Here is a 20,362-nt window from a genome sequence, read left to right as displayed (position 1 = left end):
GAATTGATAACGCAGAAACTGATCTCACCATGCTCAAGTGGTAATGCCATACGAGAGCCAAATAACAGTTATCCGCCCATTCTACGTCCCTTTGCTACTTGTTCTCCATAAACCAAATTGATCGTATCACCACGGGTTTACACCCTGAACTCCGATGGCCTTCCCAACATCTTCATCCTCCCCACCCTTGATAACACGGGCAATTCGTTCCCCTCCCTCTGACGGCTCAGCTGCTCCTCGCTGCTTGAGAGATTCGGCATCACTGGTGAAGTTTGTCGCACACAACCCCGGATCTACCCCAAATACCAAGAAACCCTCTGGTTTGAGCCGAATGTTGTACATCGTCATGAGCATGTTCAGACCAGCTTTACTAGTCCGATATTCCGTCGCCCCAGCGCTATGAAGCGGCAATTCAGGGTTAGACGTAAGAGTGATGGATCCAGTGCTCGAAGTAACAAAGATCAGACGAGGAGGTTTATGCTCTGACTTGCGAAGAAGGGGAAGAAATGCTTCGGTGACGCTAAGCGCACCAACGAGGTTTGTTTCAAGGACCCTGCGGAAAGCTTCGCGCGTTGGAGGGCTGGCCATTGAGATGATGCCTGCGTTGTTGACCAGTATATCCAACCTGCCCCATTCAGAGGCTAGAGTTTGAGCAGCGGCATCGACAGAGTTGTCATCTGTAACATCAATCTGGATGCTAGAGACTGTTCCTTTGATGTCGTCGAGTGACTGGAGTGACCGAGCTGCTATCTCCCCTTTGGCTTCATCTCGACTTCCAATAATGACATGGTATTTGACCGAGGAGAGAACTAAGTTCTTGGCGGTTTCGAAGCCGACGCCTTGGTTGGCGCCTAGTTGGGTATCTCAATGGAGAGTCTGTGTATCTTTGTGTGCATCAACTCACCGGTAATAAGGACCAATTGCTTGTATTTAGACATACTGCATATGGTTACGAGCTATGGTGGCAAATTCTTCAAGACGAAGGGAAGAATTCGTGAAATGCAGTGGTATATGTAAAGGCGTTACGCTGTCTATGCATGTCACTACCGGCGGACTTAAGGCAAGCTCTAGCTTAAAATCCGCCCATGGGCGTCTTATATCGGAACGCCCGGAGATACGTCCACGGACATATCAAGGCGAGCTCATTGGCCAATCGCATCTTTCCTCTTGGGATTCAGTTCCTGCAGGATTTATTTAGACAGGCTTTGTGTTATTCTTTGGTGCTGGACGCATGAATAATGGTCGTATTCCGAGCCAGCCCGCATTGTTGTTGCATTCTGTTGAAGCGATTTCTATGAAGGTTTATTTCTCAAAGAACTCGGGCAACTATTGAATAAAATTTAGCATAATCCTTTTTGAGAAATCGAGGTCTTTTAGGTAGTTCGATACTTTGCATATAGGTGTTGCTCCAGACAGCCTTCGACCTACATGCTTGACCAAGTAATATCTTAGAGTTCCAGGCAGATTCTAAGTTGTAATTAACAAGAGAACTGTTATTTTTCGTTACCATGCTCAATCACCTTGTAGTCCTGCAGTAGAGTATCTCATGGAGACTGAAGTTGGCTATAGCCTCGCAACATGTCTGTGTCGTTGGGTGATGAAATTTGACTTTTGGTTGGATATGCAGCGGCCCGGCTTTCATCCGCTGAAAGCCTGAACCAACAACGAAAGTCTATGAATGGTGCCTAACCAACATGCTCTCCCCGCATACATCAGATGTAGCCCTTCCAAGATGCAAAACTCGCCGCCTACGATCCTTGTTGATTCTCTCCCTAAAGGCTCTAGAGTTACATTTGGAGACTCTACGTTCTTCGCACGTAATAGGCCTGGGGTAGCTTTCCCATCAGCTGATCAAGTCCGAGCTAAGAGTGAAGCGTGCGATCACGTCCTTCATAGAAAGAACACCGTCATTTTTGAGTTACTTGGTTTGGTCGTCAAATATGGTAAAGAGCCCCGTGTCACTGTTGCGGAAGGCCAGTGCCTCTGGTGGTTACATCGGAATCTTCCAAGCGTCCCCGTCCCTGAGATATATGGCTGGATAGACGAGGCAGGAGAAGTCTTTTTGTACATGCAGCTAGTTGAAGGCGTGACCTTGGAGAAAAGATGGGATTCCTTGAGTAGACAGGATAAAGTTGGGGTTTGTGAGCAACTGCGAGATATGGTTGATGAGTTACGTCGGGTAAAGCGCGAGCCAGAAGACGAATTTCTTGGTATTTGAGAGTCCGACTGCTATGGGAGTTATTATGTTGATTAGCAAACAGGACAAATCAACCGTGGACCACTTCAGGACGCGGTATTCGCCGACGGAATCCGACCAAAAGCAGGACCTTTTTTATCTGTGAAGGAGTTCCATGACTGGTTTTCTTTCCTGATAAGACGGCAAGCCGCAAGTGGCCCCCACTGGGAGGGCTACAAGCTCGAGGATATACCTGACCCATATCGCCAACTTCTCCCTGACGATCCTGGAGTTGTGTTCACGCATGCTGACCTCCACCCAAGCAACATAATGGTCTCTGAAGGCTCACCGTGCCGTATTAACGCCATGATAGACTGGCACCAGTCAGGCTGGTATCCTGATTACTGGGAGTTTTACAAGGCTGAGTATACCAACCACTGGGAGTCTGAGTGGGTCCAGGAGTGCATCCCCATGTTCTTGAACAAACCGAGAGAGACGTTTCTCAACGGGATTGACAGCTACGCAGCCTCATGGGGTTTCATATAACCTTGAGAACGATTATTACCAGAAAGCGAGATGGTGTTGGAGATCGTGAACAATCTCGCCTGAAAGCAAAGGTGCCGCACTTTTTGAGGGATTCAGAAAGTGTTTGACGCGTCTAGCAAAAAGGGGACTACACTGAGATCCTGCACAAAGGGCAAAAAACATACAACAGCGGGGATTCGCTGGTCGTCACCGACCCAACTACTAATCCGCCCCTTACAGGCTTGACTATGGGAGAGCAGACGGGATCCCGTATTTTCCTGTAGGTATGGTCGTATGTGATTGGATGCAGTCAGATTTTGGTACAAGTAGAGGGTCGGCAAAGCGTTATGTCGTTCCAACGTCTTGACATCTGGCGAATCCAGATATATATCTCCAGTCGAGTTAAGCGTTAGTTAGTGGCTGATCTAAATGTATAGAGTGGAGTATATTTATAGATTCCTCTATTAATCATGCCTTGTTTAACCATATGGAGAAGTGTAATTAAGGTCTCTCTTTATACCCCTTCTAAGTGCTCTTCTCCAAACCGTGATACGCATGGCCTGCCAAGAAGTCCAGACTGTTTAAAACCGTCCGAACTTTCCTGAAATGGTTTCACATGCAACGGCTCCCAATTTTCCGTGGCGCTATGATGCTCACTGATGTTCTTCGATACGGACAAGCCAATCAAAGCAGGTTTCTGCCAGGCTGAGGGGATCGCCAAGCATGCTAGACCCTGATGGTATAGCTAGGCGAAAACCTAATAGCTAGTCGAGGCTGAGCGGTGGATTTACTGTGGATGCTTGCGCCATGGCTTTTGGATCCGGCATGATCTTTATATTGTCGAGGTCCCATCCAGTTGAATAGTCGCATTCATTTCACTTTTGACATCACATAATGGCAGGGCAGTACTACGCTGTGCCGTCAAACGGCCAGCACGACATCCATCTTCAATTCCAGAACCCACAAACTACACCGAGCCCACCATTGCAAACACCCAGACCCTTCCAAGGTCTTCCAGCTCGTCGCCGATCAAAAGTAAAACTCTGGCTCGGCCTCATCGGAAAATGGTGCATCACAGTTATATTCATCATAGTCATCTACGGGATCTTGATTGCATATGCTCTCTACGATGTCATATCAGAGAAACAGAAGAAGTATTTTAATGCATTAATTACAGGGTTCCTTATTGCTCTGGGACTGTCAACTATGAGTCAGTTGACCCATGCGGTACAAGATTTGAGATGGTGGATTTTGAGTAAGCGGCCGAGGTCCCGTCAAAAAGTAAGTTTTGAACGAGGTCTGGAAACAGGCAATTTACTAATAGGTGTACAAATAATTAGGTCAAAGCGATTTTGCATGTTCACAGCATGAGTCAAGTATTGGTCTTGGCATTTAAATCGAGTCGGTGGACAATTCATGTTGGAGTCGCAACCTGGGTAGCGCTATTTCTTGTGTGTTCCAATTACATCTAAATTCTCTCAAAACCTAACTAACCACCGACAAACACAATCAGGCAACTCAGATCGGATATGCCTCACTAGGTCTGTGCTACTCGGTCGAAAAAACCGAAGATCAGGCTCTTTTGATTCCTGGGAACGTCTCCATCGCGAATTTGAGCACCATCTCAACCTCGAGTGTTGTCAACGCATCCGGTTCAACCAAAAGCGAAGAATACGCGGCTAACAGCTACGGGATCATATCCCTGGCTTTAAACGAAGGGGATCCCGATGATATTCTTTCCCCTGGAACTTTATTCTTTGCAGACAACAAGTTTCTATTTTGTGACGGGTCCTGTGCCTATGTCTTTCGCGAGACGAATACGCTTTCTTTCGATAATCCGAAAAGCGCTCCTGTCTCAGCGGTTACAGACAGGAAGGTGAATATCACGGCGCATTGCGACGCGTTAAAGGTCCGTCAAGGGGGCAATGGAACCGGGGAGCTGATCACCGTCGACAAAGGGAGCAGAGAAACAAAGATCACATTACCTAGAAGGGAGGTTCCTGGTGAGAAGGTTTACATGACATCTGCCTCTCGCAACTGCGGCAGCGATTGCAGCATTGTTTTAGTGTTTGAACCATCGTCGACAGATCCGTGGCTTTACAACTGCACCGTCAAAATGAGCCCTGTTGAAAACGCCAAGAGGCCAGAGCATGAAGTCAGTGAGAGATTGATGCGCTTAGCAACATCGGCAATAGCCTTAGGAGGCCCCGACGGCCCAAACGATACCCGATCAAACAGCTACCCCGGTGCGTCGGTGTTTGGCATACCACTCAATGGCTCAACAGAACAAGTAGAATACCTTTTATCACGATTCGCAACGGGTATGCTGGCAGCTGTCATCGAATCAAACACAGACATTGTACTCGCCGGCCAAATGCCTACGATCGGACAGAAACTCAACGTTTCGCACTGGGGAATCATCACCTTGATCTTATGGATCACGGCATTTCTTCAATTATTGGTGGCTGTTGTGGCGAATAAGGTGTCGGAACGGGTTGTTGTGCCAGAAGGCGATTCCCTTTCTGAGGCTCGGGTCTTAAGAGGCATGGTTGAGGAAGACATGTTGGATGGGGAGATGGGAGACAGTGCAGGGGGGAAAGGAAAGCGGTTATGGATTTATAGAAATAGACATGTCGGTGACGGGTTGTACGATTTATATATGGAGGAGGTTAGAACGTAGTATGCTGATATCACATATCTCAAGTTAATGTTAGGGTAAGACTTGATTAACAACCCTTAATTGCGGCGAGTTGCAGTGATATTTGGCTATCGTCGTCTCCCCATCTATGTTTGCGCTCTGCGGAATGAGCTTCGAAACAAGCCCTGCCTGTCCTTGACTGAATCGCGGAGCAATTGTGTTTGATCCTTATATTCATTTGCTTACCACGACATAGTCGTTAGCATAACCCCTGGGTCGAAGCCAGACGAAAAGCGGTGAATATGAGAGACAGCATAAAGCAAAGGTAGAAGCTATCGTCGTCGCGTAATATTTCTACCTCTCTTTTTATGATATTAATGCTAATCCAGGGTAGTTTCTGTGGGTATCGGGCTGACCTCGGCACATGGGTGTCTTATTGAACTCATTTTGTATCTGTTGGCGGGTTTAGCTCAGTTGGGAGAGCGTCAGACTGAAGTCAAACTTCAATCAATTGATATCTGAAGGTCATGTGTTCGATCCACATAAACCGCAATGTGATCTTTTTGCAACTGGCCTCTTTTACTATTCCCTTTCTCTATTCTCCTCAAGATTGAGCGCTAACAGCTTTCATGCTACTCTTTTTCTGTTTTCTCTAGGTCAACGTTCCTCCTTCAAGTCACCAACTTGCCTTCCTTTGTATCGCCATTGCCAGATAGAGTCTGTAACATCCAGGCTCTGAAAGGACTGACTGCTTTGTACCAGAAGAGTGTAAAATATTTATGATACTAAATAACCCTGCAATACGCACTCAGGGTGTCGAAGTAAATACATGCATACAGTGTCGCCCTTAGCTCCTATCTCTCTGCTCATCCCCAACTACTCGGTCTCAATCCAATTATGAACCTTCGCAACATTTCATAGAAGTTCGAGGTTTTAGTGATTGGCGCGCAATTTCTTCCAAAGCTTATGCATGCGCTCGGCTTGTCCAGGGGTAAATCTCTTGGGACCGCATTCACTGCACCTCGTTAGCCATGTTTCCAACCTCAAGATATGAACAACTTACGGCTCCACATAGTCCATGAAGTTATCCGTAGGATCAAAACCAGGCTTATCATGGCAGCTGTTGAGATCAGGTGGAGGGCACACTCCATACTCTGGAGGCGATGCCTCATAAGGAGTATCATCAACATAGTCACCTGGTTCCTCGCAACCATTCTCAAAGGTATGCTCCAGACCAAGCCAGTGCCCAACCTCATGAACGGTCACGTAGTTGAATTTGGGAGGGACCTCGCCAGGGTTATCGGGCCTCATGATGCAGCCGTCGAAGAGGATGTCGTTCTTGGTGGGGTTGGGAACAGGGAGCTCGCACTTTCCACCGGGCGGCATACTTGCAATGAAGAACAGATTGAGATCTTTGTAGGTTCCTTGTCTCAAGGCTGCTCGGAGCTCCTCTTCGAATTCACCGACTGGACTGATGGGATAGGCCCAGTCAGGATTCACGGTTCTGCTGGTGTTCATCAACTTGAACGAGAAATTCCAGGGCTTAAACTTCTCGTTGAGAAGGTTCATCTGTTGTTTGACTGTAGCTTGCTGGGCAGAGTCAGTCCAGTGGTCGTAAAGTTGTATTTGAGACTTACGCTGAGGTAGTTGTCTTCTTCCTTCTTGCTTGCTGCAAGGATGTGGACGTAGGTCTTGACCTCTACATTCTTGTGTTGTCCACGGATTTCAAGATGCTCATTTGCAAGATCCCTCGAAATAGCTTTCAAGCCATTGCTGGATCCCGAGGTACCGCAGTCAAAGCCAGCGGCTGACACAGAATTGGCCAAGAGGCCGAGAGCAAGAGCAGATTGAAGATGCATACTGAGTAATGAGAAGTAGACAACGAAGCGAATAGCCCAACAGGAGGCAGAAAACGTATCAAGGCTTACTCTATTATAAATATATGAGATTTTCGTATTGCCAGCTTGCAATTTGGACCTTCGAATCCTTTTCAATCCTTCTTACACTGCGCCACGTTGGCCAATTGTAGTGGGATTCTTGGCAGTACCCCTCACGGGGTCGAAACACGAGGTCGGACCATGCTAGCGTTACCTTAAGAACGATTGAATAGGAAATAAGAATCTTGCTCCAGGGGTTTTTGGAGATGCAAGCAGGCTGACACTTTTCCCATTGGCTGGTTGAAGGCGGGAGGATCGCGGGGTTACGTGGACTTTCGCTGTTCTGGGCAGAGAATCAGGCAAAGAGACACAGTTGTAGGATTGGAATCGTAATACACGGAATCAAACAGGCCGACTGTTCTATGCGTTGAAGAGTACAATGTTCTGATCTGTTTACGACGTACAGTTTCTGCATTTTCTGCCTGCTGCCGGCGACCATCATGATCACTGGCTTCCATGATGAAGCGGGGAACAGTGAATTGCAGCATACCAACTGCAAAGCATGGCTATTCTGGCGCAGCCTGTTGCAATAGCATCCCTATTGATTGCGAGTGAGAAGGTGCTGCTGAGATGTCAGCAGAGTATCCCTTTAGGCTAATGTCTTGAGAAGGCTATTTACCAGGATCTTAAGCATCTGAGCTAAAGGAGACTTACGACGCTCACTCGATGGGGCCCGAAGAGACACGGGTATCCTACAAATATATGTGATATTGACTGATACATGTCGATCAACAATGCTTTCTGATCTAAAGAGGTGAGTTTAGGGTTGAATGTTGAAACTCTAAAGACGTAAACGAGGTTGTGACTTCTCAGGATGAGACTTTTCGGCAAGCAGAAAATACAATGTAGCAACCTGTTACCTTGTTATCTTATTGGTCATCGTGAAAGCTTCCATGTAAAAGCTTATATTGGGCAAATTAAACATCGTGTTCTCGTTCATCACCTGTGCTCGCAGCCTAAAGCTTAACCTTATAGGCGGCAGTCAACCCCATAGTTCCCTTTTTGTCAATGGCAAGGTGTTCTGATATCCAGTAATGAGAGCGATGCATTGAAGGGCATAATGTCCATAAAAATTAGACGAATTGTGCGTAATATTCTGTTACAAAACGTCGGATCAAAGAGGCCGGAGATGGTTCTGAATCTTGGTTCTTGGAGTCAAACTGCTATGAGAATCTGCAGGTCATGAGATTAACGTATGCTTGATCAAGATCACAAGCTTCACAACGCCAGGTCGTTGTCTGGCTCTACGGGCTTATGGCAAGCTAAGTGGTACTGGAATATCTGCTTTTGCGTTCAGGCTTGGAGGTAATTTGATCATACGACCGTATAGATGGAGTGGGTAGCTAATGTAGGTTGGAGGTTAAAGATTTGAGTTTACGTGTATCATCAGATATACCAATAAAAGATTGTATGAGTAATACATAACTTTTCGCCTCCAGGTCTTTTCAAGTGATAAATGATTTAGCCTTTCGTGAGTGACATAAAAGTGAGCCGCATCTCCCATGTTCTGTGCCATGATTTTCAGTCCTATTGATAATCCTCACAGGCACTCAGCACATATCATCACGTGCTCGAGCAACCATCACATTCCCATCATGAAGCCTTCCGACATACCACCCGCAAACGAAGGTTTGTCAACATTTACATGCTTTCCACATCTTCCTCCCGAGATCCGCGAAATGATATGGAAGTGCCTGATCCCAGTGCAACGCCACCTGAGGATAGAAGGCCGCTACGGAGAGCCAACCAAGATTGGGTCTTTCTCAATCTCTGAGGGATTCTACCTCTCTCAAGTCTGCTTTGAGAGTCAAAAAGTCCTTCATCGTGTTATCGCATATGAGACTGCGAAAAAGGGCGACGATGCTTCTAATGATGAACCTTTCGGCACAGTTCTCCTGACAACACTGGATGACCCGTCACTGGAGATCTTGTCTTCCCTAACAGCCGATATCGATTGTATTGCTGTACGATGGCCCGTCGGTACAGGACAAGTGGAAGAGCTTCATGCAGCTCTACACAAGAGGGTAGCTGCTGGTGGTCAACAGATAAAAGCCATCTACACTGGGATATCATCGGAACTTCGAGGCGAGTTACGACACCGGAGGAATCACTACATGACACCACTCGCTGATTTCGAAGTCATGACCAAAGACGATGCTGAAATATACCGGAACTCCAGGGACTTCTTATTTTTTACACAATCGAGGCTCGAATACTACATCTACGAATCTCGGGATTTTGAGAGGGCTTCAAAAGAGCTACGCTCGACCTGGGAGAGACTTCCTTCCAAGGACGGAATCGCAGAACCGGTGATAAAGCCAGGCTTTATCTTGACTCGCGCAGCCAGAATCCATTGAGTCAACTGGCAAACTATTGGGGCTGTTCCATTTCCCACCAGCCCGTTGAGCGATTAGGCAAGCACCATGTTATTACAACCTTAGTTCTTGAAGAGAATGTGTAAAGACTGGAACAGATCTAGATCTTAGATCAAGCCATTTACGGTCAAGTCTCACTGTACCCGGCCACATTCCAGGAATCGCCCCCAGCACGGAATTCCGGGAACCCACTACATCACTCTAAAATCACCAGGAAGAAACTTCCAAATCCAGCGCTGAGCCGAAAATTAAGGGCCCGCTATTTGCCTCCGCCACCGCCTTGTTTCGAGACCGTTAGTGCTTATATACAATGGATACCAGAAATGAAGCATAACGATCTCTATTCCTTCAAATAAGTCTCAAACAGACCAAAATCCTAAGACAGTAAATGCAAATCACTCAGCCACAGAGGCTCGGCCCGCTAGAAATGAAGAGGACCTAAGCTCAGACACTTGCAATGCTGTCTGGTATGTTGAGAAAGCTAAGTCTACAGGGGACCCCTGGAATGCTCAGCCTTGATATCCACCACTAGACCAGGTCCGACATAAGACATTCCTCTCAGTACGGTCTAGACGGGAATCCTACGATCCTTCCAAATCATGGGTTTGGTATATAATACGCGTGCCAAGTCGCGATGGACTCAGGCCAAGATATTCCCTAGCTTCTCGCCATGCATATCGCTTCCTACGTCTCCGTCGCATTCACAGTGCTTGGCCTCGCGGCTGCGTCGCCTAAGGGATGCACTACCAAACGATCCCCTGAGCCAGAGTTGGAGAACGGTCATTACATCGTCGACCGCGCGACAAAGTTCGCCAACAAGAAGGTTTGGACCTTCAATGGAAAGAGTCTTCCTGAGGGCCTTTACTCGAGCGATTATCAAGTGGGAAATACCCATGTTTTCACACCATCTGGAGTCAAAGTCCGCAATGGGTACCTTGAGTTGACGGTCCCTGGCGGCCAGAAGTCCAAGCCCTACAAGGCTGCTGAGGTTGCGACTGAGATTGAGAACATCAAGTACGCTTCTGTCCGCACGACAGCTATTCTTAGCGAACCTGCAGGTGTTTGCAACGGTACTTATAATGGATCATCTCAGTTATCGATATACTAATGTTTTCAGGAATGTTCTTCTACCAATCCGACAGCCAAGAGACTGACATCGAGTGGCTCTCCGACCCCAAGTCCGAGTCCAACTACGACGGTATTCGTCGACTATGGTTCACCAACCAGGACAACAACGGCGACGGCGAGCCAACTCACAAGGATGTGCTTCCTCCTGCAAACCCTACCACCACTGAGCACGAGTACAGAATTGACTGGACCAAGGGTCTTGTTCAGTTTTATGTTGATGGTGTGAAGCAGTGGTCTACCAAGAAGGATGTTCCCAACGTGCCTGGACCTTGGATCTGGAATAACTGGTCCAATGGTGATAAGGGCTGGAGTGCTGGACCTCCTAAGCAGAATGCTGTGTTCAAGATTAAGAAGATTGAGATGTACTACAACACTGCTTAGGTGTTTGGATATTTGATGGAATGGCGAATGGCTTTTGATCTTAAAGAATATTTGCATTTGGGATGATGGCATTGAATTGGAGAAAATAACACAATAGAGTCATGATATAATGCTGCATGGAGAGGACCCATCGTCCCTTCACCTATTGTCCTTTTCCTTCAAAGTGAACCTCGATTATTGGCAGGCTCGCCACTTTAATGAGTTTGTATCGGAAGTTAGATCTGGAGAGGCATAACGTCTCGATATTTGATGCATATTAGTCCTCAGCCGTGTATGAGTCGAACTCAGCCGATCGCTGAAGGGTTGATAGCTGAAGCACCCAATGGCGATACATTTACATATATTCTGAATATCTCAAATATCCACGGCCAGTCAAGGTCGGAAGATCTATTATTCGTTCTTGAAACACAGAACAAAAGAATTTCTAGTCAGGTGAACAGCGTGTGACGCATCACTTATCACGATAACCAAAAGTACACCGCTTCAATATCAGCTTTTCAGTGAAATAGCATAAACTTTATAAGTCATTCAAGTATCTTTTATCTCAAAATCCACGTATCAAAGCAAGACACTATTCCGCCGCCGGGCTACTCTCCTTGGGCCTCTCAGGCTTCTGCCCATAAACACTAAACCTACACTTCATTAGCATCCCAAGCCACTTAACAATCGGCATCAAACTTACACATGACCATAAGCCTGCGTCTTAGGATTCATAAGGACCTTTCTCATCTCCGCCGCGAACAGCTGCATCTCCGCCGGCGACCACTTGAGAATCTCACAGAGCGGTAACTTGACGAAACCATCGAGAGCTTGACTAAACGAGAGTCCAACAAAAGTTCCGAGTTCTTTCTTCTTTTTGTCCCTTGGCCAGCGTCCAACGGGAATTTTGTGCGTTTGAGGAGTCACGGATACGAAACCTGCGTCTTTGGCGAGGGTTGCGAGTTTGCCGTTGGAGAAGTCGAATGTGCAGCCGATTGTTTCGCCGACTTGGGTGAAGATCTTTGCCCAGCGTGTGAAAATACTAATGCTTGTTAGGTCTGGTGAAAAGATGAGAAGGGATAGGATGCGTACTGCTCGTCGTCGACTTTGATCTCTGGGTTTTGGGAAAGCATTTGCAGATCAGGCTCTATGTGCTGGAACCAGCCACCTGGCTTAAGAGCCTTGTACATCTGACCATACAATCTATCCCAATCGCCAATGGTGCCCTGAAGATATCGAATATGGATGAAATCAAAGGACTCGGGTTCAAAGGTCCATTCGAGTTGAGCGTCATCGATCTGAAACTCAACGTTCGGAGGCACGAAGCTTGGCTGGGTTGGAGTGATGTCTGTAGCAATGACGCTGGCCGATGGGTATTCGTCTGCTACGTTTATAGCCCAGATGCCAGTTCCTGTACCGATATCGAGGATTTTCTACGCGTGTGAGGATGGGGAATCTATGGTGATGAAGAGACGTACCTGCGGGTTGTCGCCGATGGGAGGAAGGAAGAGTTTGTCATCAAGCATCAATGTCAACCAATGATGGCTACGATAGTTAGCCACATGTATACCCAAGACTCTTTGCAAAGAACTTACATGAGATCGAGTGCTTCGAGTTGCTCCTCATCATTGGGGGCCCTGTTCATTAGCGATGCTCACTCTCATCACGAAACGTCTTACCAATGCTTTCCATATTTGGGATTAGCATAAGTTCTTCCCTGAAAGTACTTATTCTCGAAAATGCTCGACGTAATCGAGGCTGTCGAGTCGGTTTCACTACCTCGTCAGCTCAATCCCGACAAACATGTCCATCAACATACCTATCAGCGCTGAAGTTACTCTCCGTGTCGTTGCCAACATCCAACGCGGGTTCCTGCCAAGCTTAGCACTGGTTGATCAAATCACAGCAGGTAAATAACATACTGCTTCAAATGGAGCTGCCATCGCTTCGTTATGGTTTATTTCTCAGTTACAAAGAGACGAAATAAACTCAGGCGTGCGGGGTCGGTGGTGTCTTTATGTCTTTGTTGGGGGTTACATGACATGTCAAATTGCTCCTGTGCCGCGTGCGCTGAAATGCAAGAACGGAAGACGCTATCCAGTGATGGGAAAGTGACAGGTGGGTCTAGTCGCATTGTAGATGGGGGTCCATGGGGTTGTTTGTTCTGTTTTGTTTGTTGGAAGGGGTATTATGCAAGCAATCATGAATTGACGAGTACTACCTACACTTGTAACACCTGTAGTCTTGTTCTGGAACATCTCGAGACATTCATGCATCTCAAATGACGATAAAGAAGTGTTTCATCAAGAAACTGTCATCTCTTGTCTCTTCTCTAGCTTGCGGGGCCAACTACGCTAATGCGACCATGCCTTGAAGAGACCCTTGTTCCGGGCGTCTTCACAACAAGCTTTCCCAACTGTGGCATGCTTGGTTACTGGTCATGAGAAATCTTTAACCTTTTGAGGCTGGGAGGGCCGTTGTAACGTGTTCACTCGGTGGCCACTCATGCTGTCGTGATGCGATTGGAGGCGCTTGACATGACACCAGCTGCATGTACGCCATGAAACATTGGAGATGGTTGCAGATGTACGAAAATGCGACTGTATACATTATACGTCATTAGTAATTGTCCCCTTTCATTTGTATTACAGTCTACAGAGGCAATCAGCCCCTAAAAACGCACGAAATCGCTCCAATAATTCCAATCCAACAGATCATCGCCGACATTAAAATCCCAGGCATCCAGTGCACTACCGGCCATCTCAGCATCACCCTGCCCAACACGTCTCTTACTCCAAAGCAACTCAATGCAAGCCGGCGCATTCTCACCATCGGTTAATGCCTTCCGCCTCGCCTCCCAGGCTTCCAACGTCAAGTTGCCAAAAGCAGTGTACAAAGAATTGTCAACACTGTCCACAAGTTCAGGATGATCAGTGTATAAACTATCAACCAGTTTCCAAGCTAGATTAATTCTTGGGCCTGAAGGTCGTCGGCGTAGTTCACTTATGACGTAGATCCAGGCATCGATTTGGTAGAGTGATGTTAGATGAGTAAACATCTGAGATGAGAATTTACTCTCAAACCCCACGTTGACGAGTTCCAAAAATGACAGCGCTGCGTTGAAGAGAATATCGCTATCCTCTTTCGTCATGTAAACATCCGCGTCACCGGGTGCTGCTCTAGCCCTCGGGTGATGTAACCTAAAGCGCATTCTCGCAATAGCTAGTTTGGCCATGGCATACGTCAGGTCATGAAACGGGACAGCTCTATCGAGCTTTACAAGATATTTCTCTGTGTAGATAGCTTCAAGCTCGTTGATCGCTTCGTCTTCGGCTTTAGTCGACCCCCAGGGTCTTCCGAAACCGGGCGCTATGCAGTCAAACACTTTTGCTGCTTTGGGCGATGAGCGGAGCCACTGTGTTACTTCAAACTTCATCAGAACACAGACCATTTCTGTGGGGCCGGTGTGCTGGACTGGAGGCTCGAGCATGTCTGGATGAAGGTCTGCGTCGTTGATGTTGAAGGGGAGACGAACATCGCCGAATTCTGATCTTGCCAGTTTGATTCCTGGGGTAGAACTAGCACGTACTCGAGAGTCGAGACCTTTTATCTGCCACCAGAGTCTGATGCGCATTTCTTTCTCGAAAAAGGTTAGTTTCGCGTCGGTATCTGATTTGTGTAGACCCATCATCTGTCCAGCTCTTATAGCAACGGCCGTCATGGTACTAGCTAGGTCGGTTTCTGGATTCGAAAAGGTGAAAAGTACCATGGCCTGAAGAGTTTCAAGGTCCTTTGTAGTCATGAAATCAGCTGCTGCAAGTGCCCGTACCGTGGCGGTGCGATAGCGCGTGAGCAATGCCCCTCTGTCCTCCCCCAATGACGATTCACAAGCTTCTGATGACAGTGAGGTGACTGAAAGAAGGTATATGGAGAACATTAGTGCGGAGAGGGGCTTTGGTATGTTTGGTAGATCCCAGCTTGCTTCTAGAATGCGCTTCTGTAGACTTGGGACGTGAACGATCTTGATAAGAGGATTGACGCATTCGACAAAGGTCTGCCAGAAGAAGAAGATTTGTTTTGGTTCTGGGTGATTCTCGTAGGCTTTTGATTCAGGGTCGAAAATTATGGAATGGAATGAAGGTGAGGAATGGAGGAACGGATCGTCTTTGTTGCGCAGTGTAAGCGTAGGAGGATACTTGAGCTGTAGCCATGTCAGTCGCAGCGACGTATTATCATTGACATGACTTACCTCATGGCTCAATTTTGACCAGAGGCATCTACATACGTTAGAATCAGTGCATTCTATTAACGGACAGGGTGACTTACAACTCCGTCGCAGCATTCGACACCGTCGTATCATCCTCCTTCTTCGTCTCCAAACCCGATGACACCCAAACATTAGCATGCTGACTATAATCCACACCACTCTTCTGCATCAACTGTTCATACTGCGCCAATCTCGCGAGTAAATCCTCATCAGCAGCTCTTTTTCGAGGTTTTGGTGGAGGAGGCGCTTCGTAGGTACATTCTGCTCTACCTTTCTGACAATTTGAGCAGGGATGTTGGCGATCACACTTTACTTTGCGTCGGGCGCACATTGAACATGCATATTTTCGTAGTTCGGCCATGGTATTGATGATGATGGGGAGTTAAAGGGTGTAAAAGGGAGAGCGTCGCTGGTTTCGGTGACTTCGGGGGCGCGGAGGACTCGGGGATGTCGGGGCTGAGAGGGGTTTAGCGTCGGTGATTGAGAAGTCCGAGGGTTAGTTCGTTTGTTCTGTCTGACGATGGAATGCACTGCACAGCGTGTGAAGATGACGATTCATAGCGTAAATACGGCCTTTTCTACTCTTGAAAGCGTTTGCGTTACTGGCAAACCTCAATGGACCGTGAGCGTAGGGTTGGACGTAACGCAGGGATCTTTCCCATCGAATCACATGCAGAGCGATGCACCATGATCAATTGCGTATTCCTTCCTTCTCAGCCTTGACCGCGCTAGCTCCCCTAACGAAGCAAGATAGACTTTGTCGCATCCCGAGGCACGCTCGGATACGAACGACCTAGCGGGGCACGAGATACTACTTATTATCCCAAGCCGCACCTCTTCTTGCGACGGCGCGAAATATACTCTGTTCTAAGGTGTTCCATTCAATTGAACGCCATGCCCGACAAAATCACCCTCGAAGAAGCCCATCGGCGCTTCAAAGAGCCGCTTCCCAAACTAACCGCCATCAAATGCTCCGTCATAGCCTATGCGCTACGAGCCTTTATCGTTGTTGCGAATTATGGCCTCTCGCTGAAAGAAAAGATCGTGACGCCTGCTAACGCGCCGACTCTTACCAAGGCATACGCGTGTCGACCAAAGTTATCGCTACGGTACGTCTTCAACTCATACTTCTGACAATATCTGACTTCCATAGAATATTCTTTCCCAAAACCTTTGACGAAACCACCGATGAGAAACTCCCTACGGTGTTTACCATCCACGGTGGCGGTTTCGTCATGGGCGATCCTCGCGATGACGACCACTTCAACTTCACATTCGCCAACATGCACTCTGTTCTCGTTGTCGCGCTGGATTACTCCAAATCACCACGTGTTCACTTCCCAACCCCAACATACGACCTCGAAGCTCTCATATTGGCTGCTCTCTCCGACCCATCTCTCCCGATTGATCAAGACCGCGTCGCAATCATGGGTTCCTCAGCTGGCGGAAACCTAGCTCTCTCTGTATCTCTCCTCCCGAGCATGTGCGGCAGTGGCGATGGCGTACGCCGCATCAAGACCGCTGTGCCGATGTATCCAGTCGTCGACATGTCAACGAGGCGAGAGTACAAGATACAGACTCGGCAGTGGAAACCTTCTTTTGGAGGGTTCCGAGCCAAGACGACGGATATGCTGTTTCCGCTTTCACCTGTTTTCGAAGCTGCGTACACCCTACCTGGTCAAGACCATCATGATCCATTGTTGAATCCTTTTTATGCTGAGAAAGAGCAGCTACCGCCGAATATCTTCTTCCTTGCGTGTGAGCTTGATATGCTGGCAGGAGAAGCCTGGAGGATGATTTGTGGACTGACGGGGAGAGATATTGGAGATGAGACTGTGGGGAGAGAAGCAATTGGGCCTAAAGGGGAGTTGATATTGGATGATGAGAGGTATTCGTTTGAGACGAAGACTAAAGAAGGCAGTTATAGATGGTTGTTGATTCCGGATCAGATTCATGCGTATGATAAGTATGAGAATCTGATATTACTTCATGGGGATAAAGAGCTGTCGAAGGATGCTGAGTTGAAGTTGGTAGAGGCTCAGAAGGAGATTGGAAAGTGGCTGTTTGAGGGGCCGTTTGCTTGAGGGATAGATCCAGATAGACGCAGAAAGGATACCATAGTTATTACAAGGACTGGTCAATATCGTGAGTAACATAGGTACATTAACTATCTATAGGGCACCGCTCAAGACGTTCTTCTCTGCATTAAGTCTCATCCACTGATACAATGGCGAACTGCTAAGAGCCTCCTCCTCCACCACAGCCACCGCCTCCTCCGCATCCACCACCACCGCCGCATCCTCCCCCTCCCCCTCCACAGCCTCCAGCTCCAGAGCAAGCAGCCCCAGCACATCCACCACCATCTCCACCACCCGCACATCCTCCACCCGCTGCATTACCTCCACAACTTCCCGCCGCACACCCAGGCGCAGCTCCATACCCATACGCCACCGGGACAAACACAACCGGCGCCATAAAGGGTCCATACACTACACACATCAGTCAGAATTCAATCTTCAGTTCAGGGAGAGCTAGACTCACTCCAGTAGGAATAACCCCAGTGGTCGTAGTACTGATCCTTGGGAGGAAGCTTGCGACCCTTTTTCTCAGCGCGCTTGCACGCTTTCTGGTAGTTTTCTTCAAGGCGCTTGTTCTGAACCTCTCGAATTCTGTTTTGCACTTTTTCAACGTGGCTTGCTGCGACGAGGCCTTCGTTTGATGTGCGGACGGCGTTGTGAGAGGAGATATGGGCTGAGTTGTCGGGAGGACACAAATCAGCTGCTCCGGACTCGTAAAACTTGTCGGCAACTAGATCTGTCAGTTATACTTCTCGTACAAGTTGAGCATTACTTACTCTTTTCGCTGTGGGAGAGTTTAAGAACGCGACCAATTGATGTGACGTGTGCGGCTCGTACGCTCTCACAGTACCAACATGTACACTCTGAGTAGACCTCGTCAAACATCTCTTGATAAATCTTGCTCGTCCACTCAAACCCATCGTTCAATTTCTCATCCTCTATCTTGTCATCGTGTCGCACGTACTTGAATATTCGCTTGGTGGTATACATAAAGTACGACAAAGGCATGAGTTGGTGAGTATGCCAGCCAAGATCAACATCAAGGGTAGGAACAGCAGTCTTCTTCGGATTCTTGGCGATGATCCTCATGAAGCGATTATACTTCAAGCAACATCTATCCATTGTTTCTCGTGCGGTGGGGGAGTGCAGCCAATCAAGCTTGCACATCTTTTCAGCAAAGATACCCTGTCGCATCACGGCGCCGCAGAGATCAAGGGCAAAAGGGCTGAAGTTCTCCCAGTATCGGGACATCATCTTTCGAATACAGACTTTTGAGAAAGCTGGCACAAGGCCCGATCGTCCACTTGCGACGCTGCCGTTGATGATAGCGAGAGCACTTGGTTTGAGGAGCGCCTCAGACTCGATCAACTTGCGTACAGTCTCCATGGTAGGCGGGTCCTCAGGATCAGGTGAATCAAGAAGATTCTGGATCTGAACGCGCAAAACATGCTGAATCATGCGATTGGGAAACATGCGTTGATCGAATGCATTTCCCTTGCGAGTTGTGATGGGAACGGGTGTTCCGCTGTTAGGCCAGAGAATCGTCCCCGGCATAGGATAGCTCTTGAACACGACGTTCTCAGCATCTTTACAGAACTTGACAACGCTAAGGGTTTCTTTTGTCACGCGGGTGTTGCACTTTGGACAGCGCGCCTCGAACCTGATGTCGCCGTAGCCTGCGCCCATGAGACCAGGGCGATCTGGGGACTTGGGGGTTTCTTCGAGACCGCAGGTAGTCCAGGGGACGTCGAAGGGCTGGGCACAGTTCTTGTTGGGGCAGGAGATGGTCTTGACGAGGGAATCGTCGACGTTGTCCCATTGACGACCTGTTTGGGCGACCCAGCGAGCCTTGTCGTCGTCGGAGACGTTGTAGCTGAAAGAGCCGTCGATGGCGGCGTTGACGAGGCCCCATGGCATGCCGGATTGCCAGAATTGACGGTGGCCTTGACGGATGCAGTCTTCGAGGAAGTTGTAGGGATTCAACATGTGAGAGTGATATACCATCAACACGTCTACAGTTTGTTAGTGCTTGCCTTATTTTGTAGCTGAATTGACTCACCAAGAGGCGGGAGGGCCTTCTTCTCCCACCAACGAGGTGCATCGCCAACCGGAAACTGCGCAAAAGACGGAGAGTTCTTATCAGTCATGATACCCTCCGTCAACCGGCTCAGTTCCCTGGGGAGTGAATCCCACCACGCCTCATACCGATCAACAGCCCTCGCGACAAACAGCGCCCACCTCTTCTCGCGCACTTTGCTCAGCGACTTCTTCTTGTCCTCTAGATCATGGTTAAATTCGCCCGCAGCGGGATGCTCATCAACGTCGCCGTTCTCATGGACCACCATGTTTCCATCGGCGCGAGTATCCCATAGTCCCCAGAGACCGTCTGTGTAGCCAATGTCTTCTTTGAGCGCTTCAAATGCAAAGAGCAGACGGAGATGGGCGAGACAGGTACTGGAGTCTGGTTCATGGGGGAGGGAGTCGATTTGGAGATCTGTGAATGGGGCTGTGAGGTCATCTGGGCCGGGGGCGGGTATATCGTCCACGGCCTGGTAAGCCGGAGGGGCAGCCATGGTTAAAAAATGAGAGTGTGTAGAGAATATGCGAGTAGTGGTATTTTGGTTAAATTTGATTGTTGTTGATGCTTGTTTATTATCGCCTGTTGAGATGGAAACTTGGCAGTTTATATCACGGAACTGTGCCGCGGTGCAGGACCCCTCGATCTTGCCATGTTCTCCGCGTTTACATCATTTGTGGGCAAGCGAGGCAGTGCATGCGCGTGTGTGACTGGTTGGATAAGCAAGCCAGCGGAATTTGATCACAAGGGTAAAGTAAAATCATGCCGATGATCCGATTGACACTGAAGCCATTTGCTGGT

The 20,362-nt window shown here is 48.1% G+C and overlaps 10 protein-coding genes and 2 non-coding genes across 12 annotated transcripts; 6 read left to right on the top strand and 6 right to left on the bottom strand.

The window, feature by feature from the left end:
• Nucleotides 1–126: 126 nt before the first annotated feature.
• Nucleotides 127–938, bottom strand: FMAN_14495 (uncharacterized protein; the record flags this gene model as incomplete). The annotated part of the gene is made up of 2 exons (XM_041825199.1): nucleotides 127–851; nucleotides 905–938. 2 exons carry the CDS (start codon nucleotides 936–938, stop codon nucleotides 127–129), a joined length of 759 nt encoding a protein of 252 aa, XP_041690604.1.
• A 794-nt stretch (nucleotides 939–1,732) lies between these two features.
• On the top strand, nucleotides 1,733–2,722 carry FMAN_14494 (uncharacterized protein; the record flags this gene model as incomplete). Its single annotated transcript, XM_041825198.1, has 2 exons — nucleotides 1,733–2,210; nucleotides 2,262–2,722. 2 exons carry the CDS (start codon nucleotides 1,733–1,735, stop codon nucleotides 2,720–2,722), a joined length of 939 nt encoding a protein of 312 aa, XP_041690603.1.
• Nucleotides 2,723–2,879: 157 nt separating this feature from the next.
• On the bottom strand, nucleotides 2,880–2,995 carry rrna51. The gene has a single exon (XR_005994044.1). It is a non-coding gene; the product is annotated as a ribosomal RNA (ribosomal RNA).
• A 600-nt stretch (nucleotides 2,996–3,595) lies between these two features.
• Nucleotides 3,596–5,381, top strand: FMAN_14493 (uncharacterized protein; the record flags this gene model as incomplete). Its single annotated transcript, XM_041825197.1, has 3 exons — nucleotides 3,596–3,982; nucleotides 4,042–4,152; nucleotides 4,215–5,381. The coding sequence occupies 3 exons, from the start codon at nucleotides 3,596–3,598 to the stop codon at nucleotides 5,379–5,381; spliced, it is 1,665 nt and encodes a 554-aa protein (XP_041690602.1).
• Nucleotides 5,382–5,798: 417 nt separating this feature from the next.
• tRNA lies at nucleotides 5,799–5,891 on the top strand. Its single transcript has 2 exons — nucleotides 5,799–5,835; nucleotides 5,856–5,891. It is a non-coding gene; the product is annotated as a tRNA-Phe (tRNA).
• Nucleotides 5,892–6,272: 381 nt separating this feature from the next.
• Nucleotides 6,273–7,198, bottom strand: FMAN_14492 (uncharacterized protein; the record flags this gene model as incomplete). The annotated part of the gene is made up of 3 exons (XM_041825196.1): nucleotides 6,273–6,354; nucleotides 6,403–6,929; nucleotides 6,977–7,198. 3 exons carry the CDS (start codon nucleotides 7,196–7,198, stop codon nucleotides 6,273–6,275), a joined length of 831 nt encoding a protein of 276 aa, XP_041690601.1.
• A 1,673-nt stretch (nucleotides 7,199–8,871) lies between these two features.
• On the top strand, nucleotides 8,872–9,633 carry FMAN_14491 (uncharacterized protein; the record flags this gene model as incomplete). The annotated part of the gene is made up of 1 exon (XM_041825195.1): nucleotides 8,872–9,633. The coding sequence occupies one exon, from the start codon at nucleotides 8,872–8,874 to the stop codon at nucleotides 9,631–9,633; it is 762 nt and encodes a 253-aa protein (XP_041690600.1).
• Nucleotides 9,634–10,321: 688 nt separating this feature from the next.
• On the top strand, nucleotides 10,322–11,160 carry FMAN_14490 (uncharacterized protein; the record flags this gene model as incomplete). The annotated part of the gene is made up of 2 exons (XM_041825194.1): nucleotides 10,322–10,721; nucleotides 10,769–11,160. The coding sequence occupies 2 exons, from the start codon at nucleotides 10,322–10,324 to the stop codon at nucleotides 11,158–11,160; spliced, it is 792 nt and encodes a 263-aa protein (XP_041690599.1).
• Nucleotides 11,161–11,731: 571 nt separating this feature from the next.
• FMAN_14489 (uncharacterized protein) lies at nucleotides 11,732–13,082 on the bottom strand (the record flags this gene model as incomplete). The annotated part of the gene is made up of 8 exons (XM_041825193.1): nucleotides 11,732–11,792; nucleotides 11,843–12,181; nucleotides 12,232–12,572; nucleotides 12,618–12,684; nucleotides 12,735–12,776; nucleotides 12,819–12,914; nucleotides 12,959–13,011; nucleotides 13,062–13,082. The coding sequence occupies 8 exons, from the start codon at nucleotides 13,080–13,082 to the stop codon at nucleotides 11,732–11,734; spliced, it is 1,020 nt and encodes a 339-aa protein (XP_041690598.1).
• A 728-nt stretch (nucleotides 13,083–13,810) lies between these two features.
• On the bottom strand, nucleotides 13,811–15,767 carry FMAN_14488 (uncharacterized protein; the record flags this gene model as incomplete). The annotated part of the gene is made up of 3 exons (XM_041825192.1): nucleotides 13,811–15,340; nucleotides 15,389–15,416; nucleotides 15,466–15,767. The coding sequence occupies 3 exons, from the start codon at nucleotides 15,765–15,767 to the stop codon at nucleotides 13,811–13,813; spliced, it is 1,860 nt and encodes a 619-aa protein (XP_041690597.1).
• A 533-nt stretch (nucleotides 15,768–16,300) lies between these two features.
• Nucleotides 16,301–17,490, top strand: FMAN_14487 (uncharacterized protein; the record flags this gene model as incomplete). Its single annotated transcript, XM_041825191.1, has 2 exons — nucleotides 16,301–16,515; nucleotides 16,560–17,490. 2 exons carry the CDS (start codon nucleotides 16,301–16,303, stop codon nucleotides 17,488–17,490), a joined length of 1,146 nt encoding a protein of 381 aa, XP_041690596.1.
• A 154-nt stretch (nucleotides 17,491–17,644) lies between these two features.
• On the bottom strand, nucleotides 17,645–20,057 carry FMAN_14486 (uncharacterized protein; the record flags this gene model as incomplete). The annotated part of the gene is made up of 4 exons (XM_041825190.1): nucleotides 17,645–17,895; nucleotides 17,948–18,214; nucleotides 18,261–19,496; nucleotides 19,544–20,057. 4 exons carry the CDS (start codon nucleotides 20,055–20,057, stop codon nucleotides 17,645–17,647), a joined length of 2,268 nt encoding a protein of 755 aa, XP_041690595.1.
• Between the last annotated feature and the right edge of the window lie 305 nt (nucleotides 20,058–20,362).

Source organism: Fusarium mangiferae, assembly GCF_900044065.1.
Source record: "Fusarium mangiferae strain MRC7560 genome assembly, contig: FMAN_scaffold020, whole genome shotgun sequence".
NCBI lineage: Eukaryota > Fungi > Ascomycota > Sordariomycetes > Hypocreales > Nectriaceae > Fusarium > Fusarium mangiferae.
This window is presented reverse-complemented; position numbering and strand designations above follow the sequence as displayed.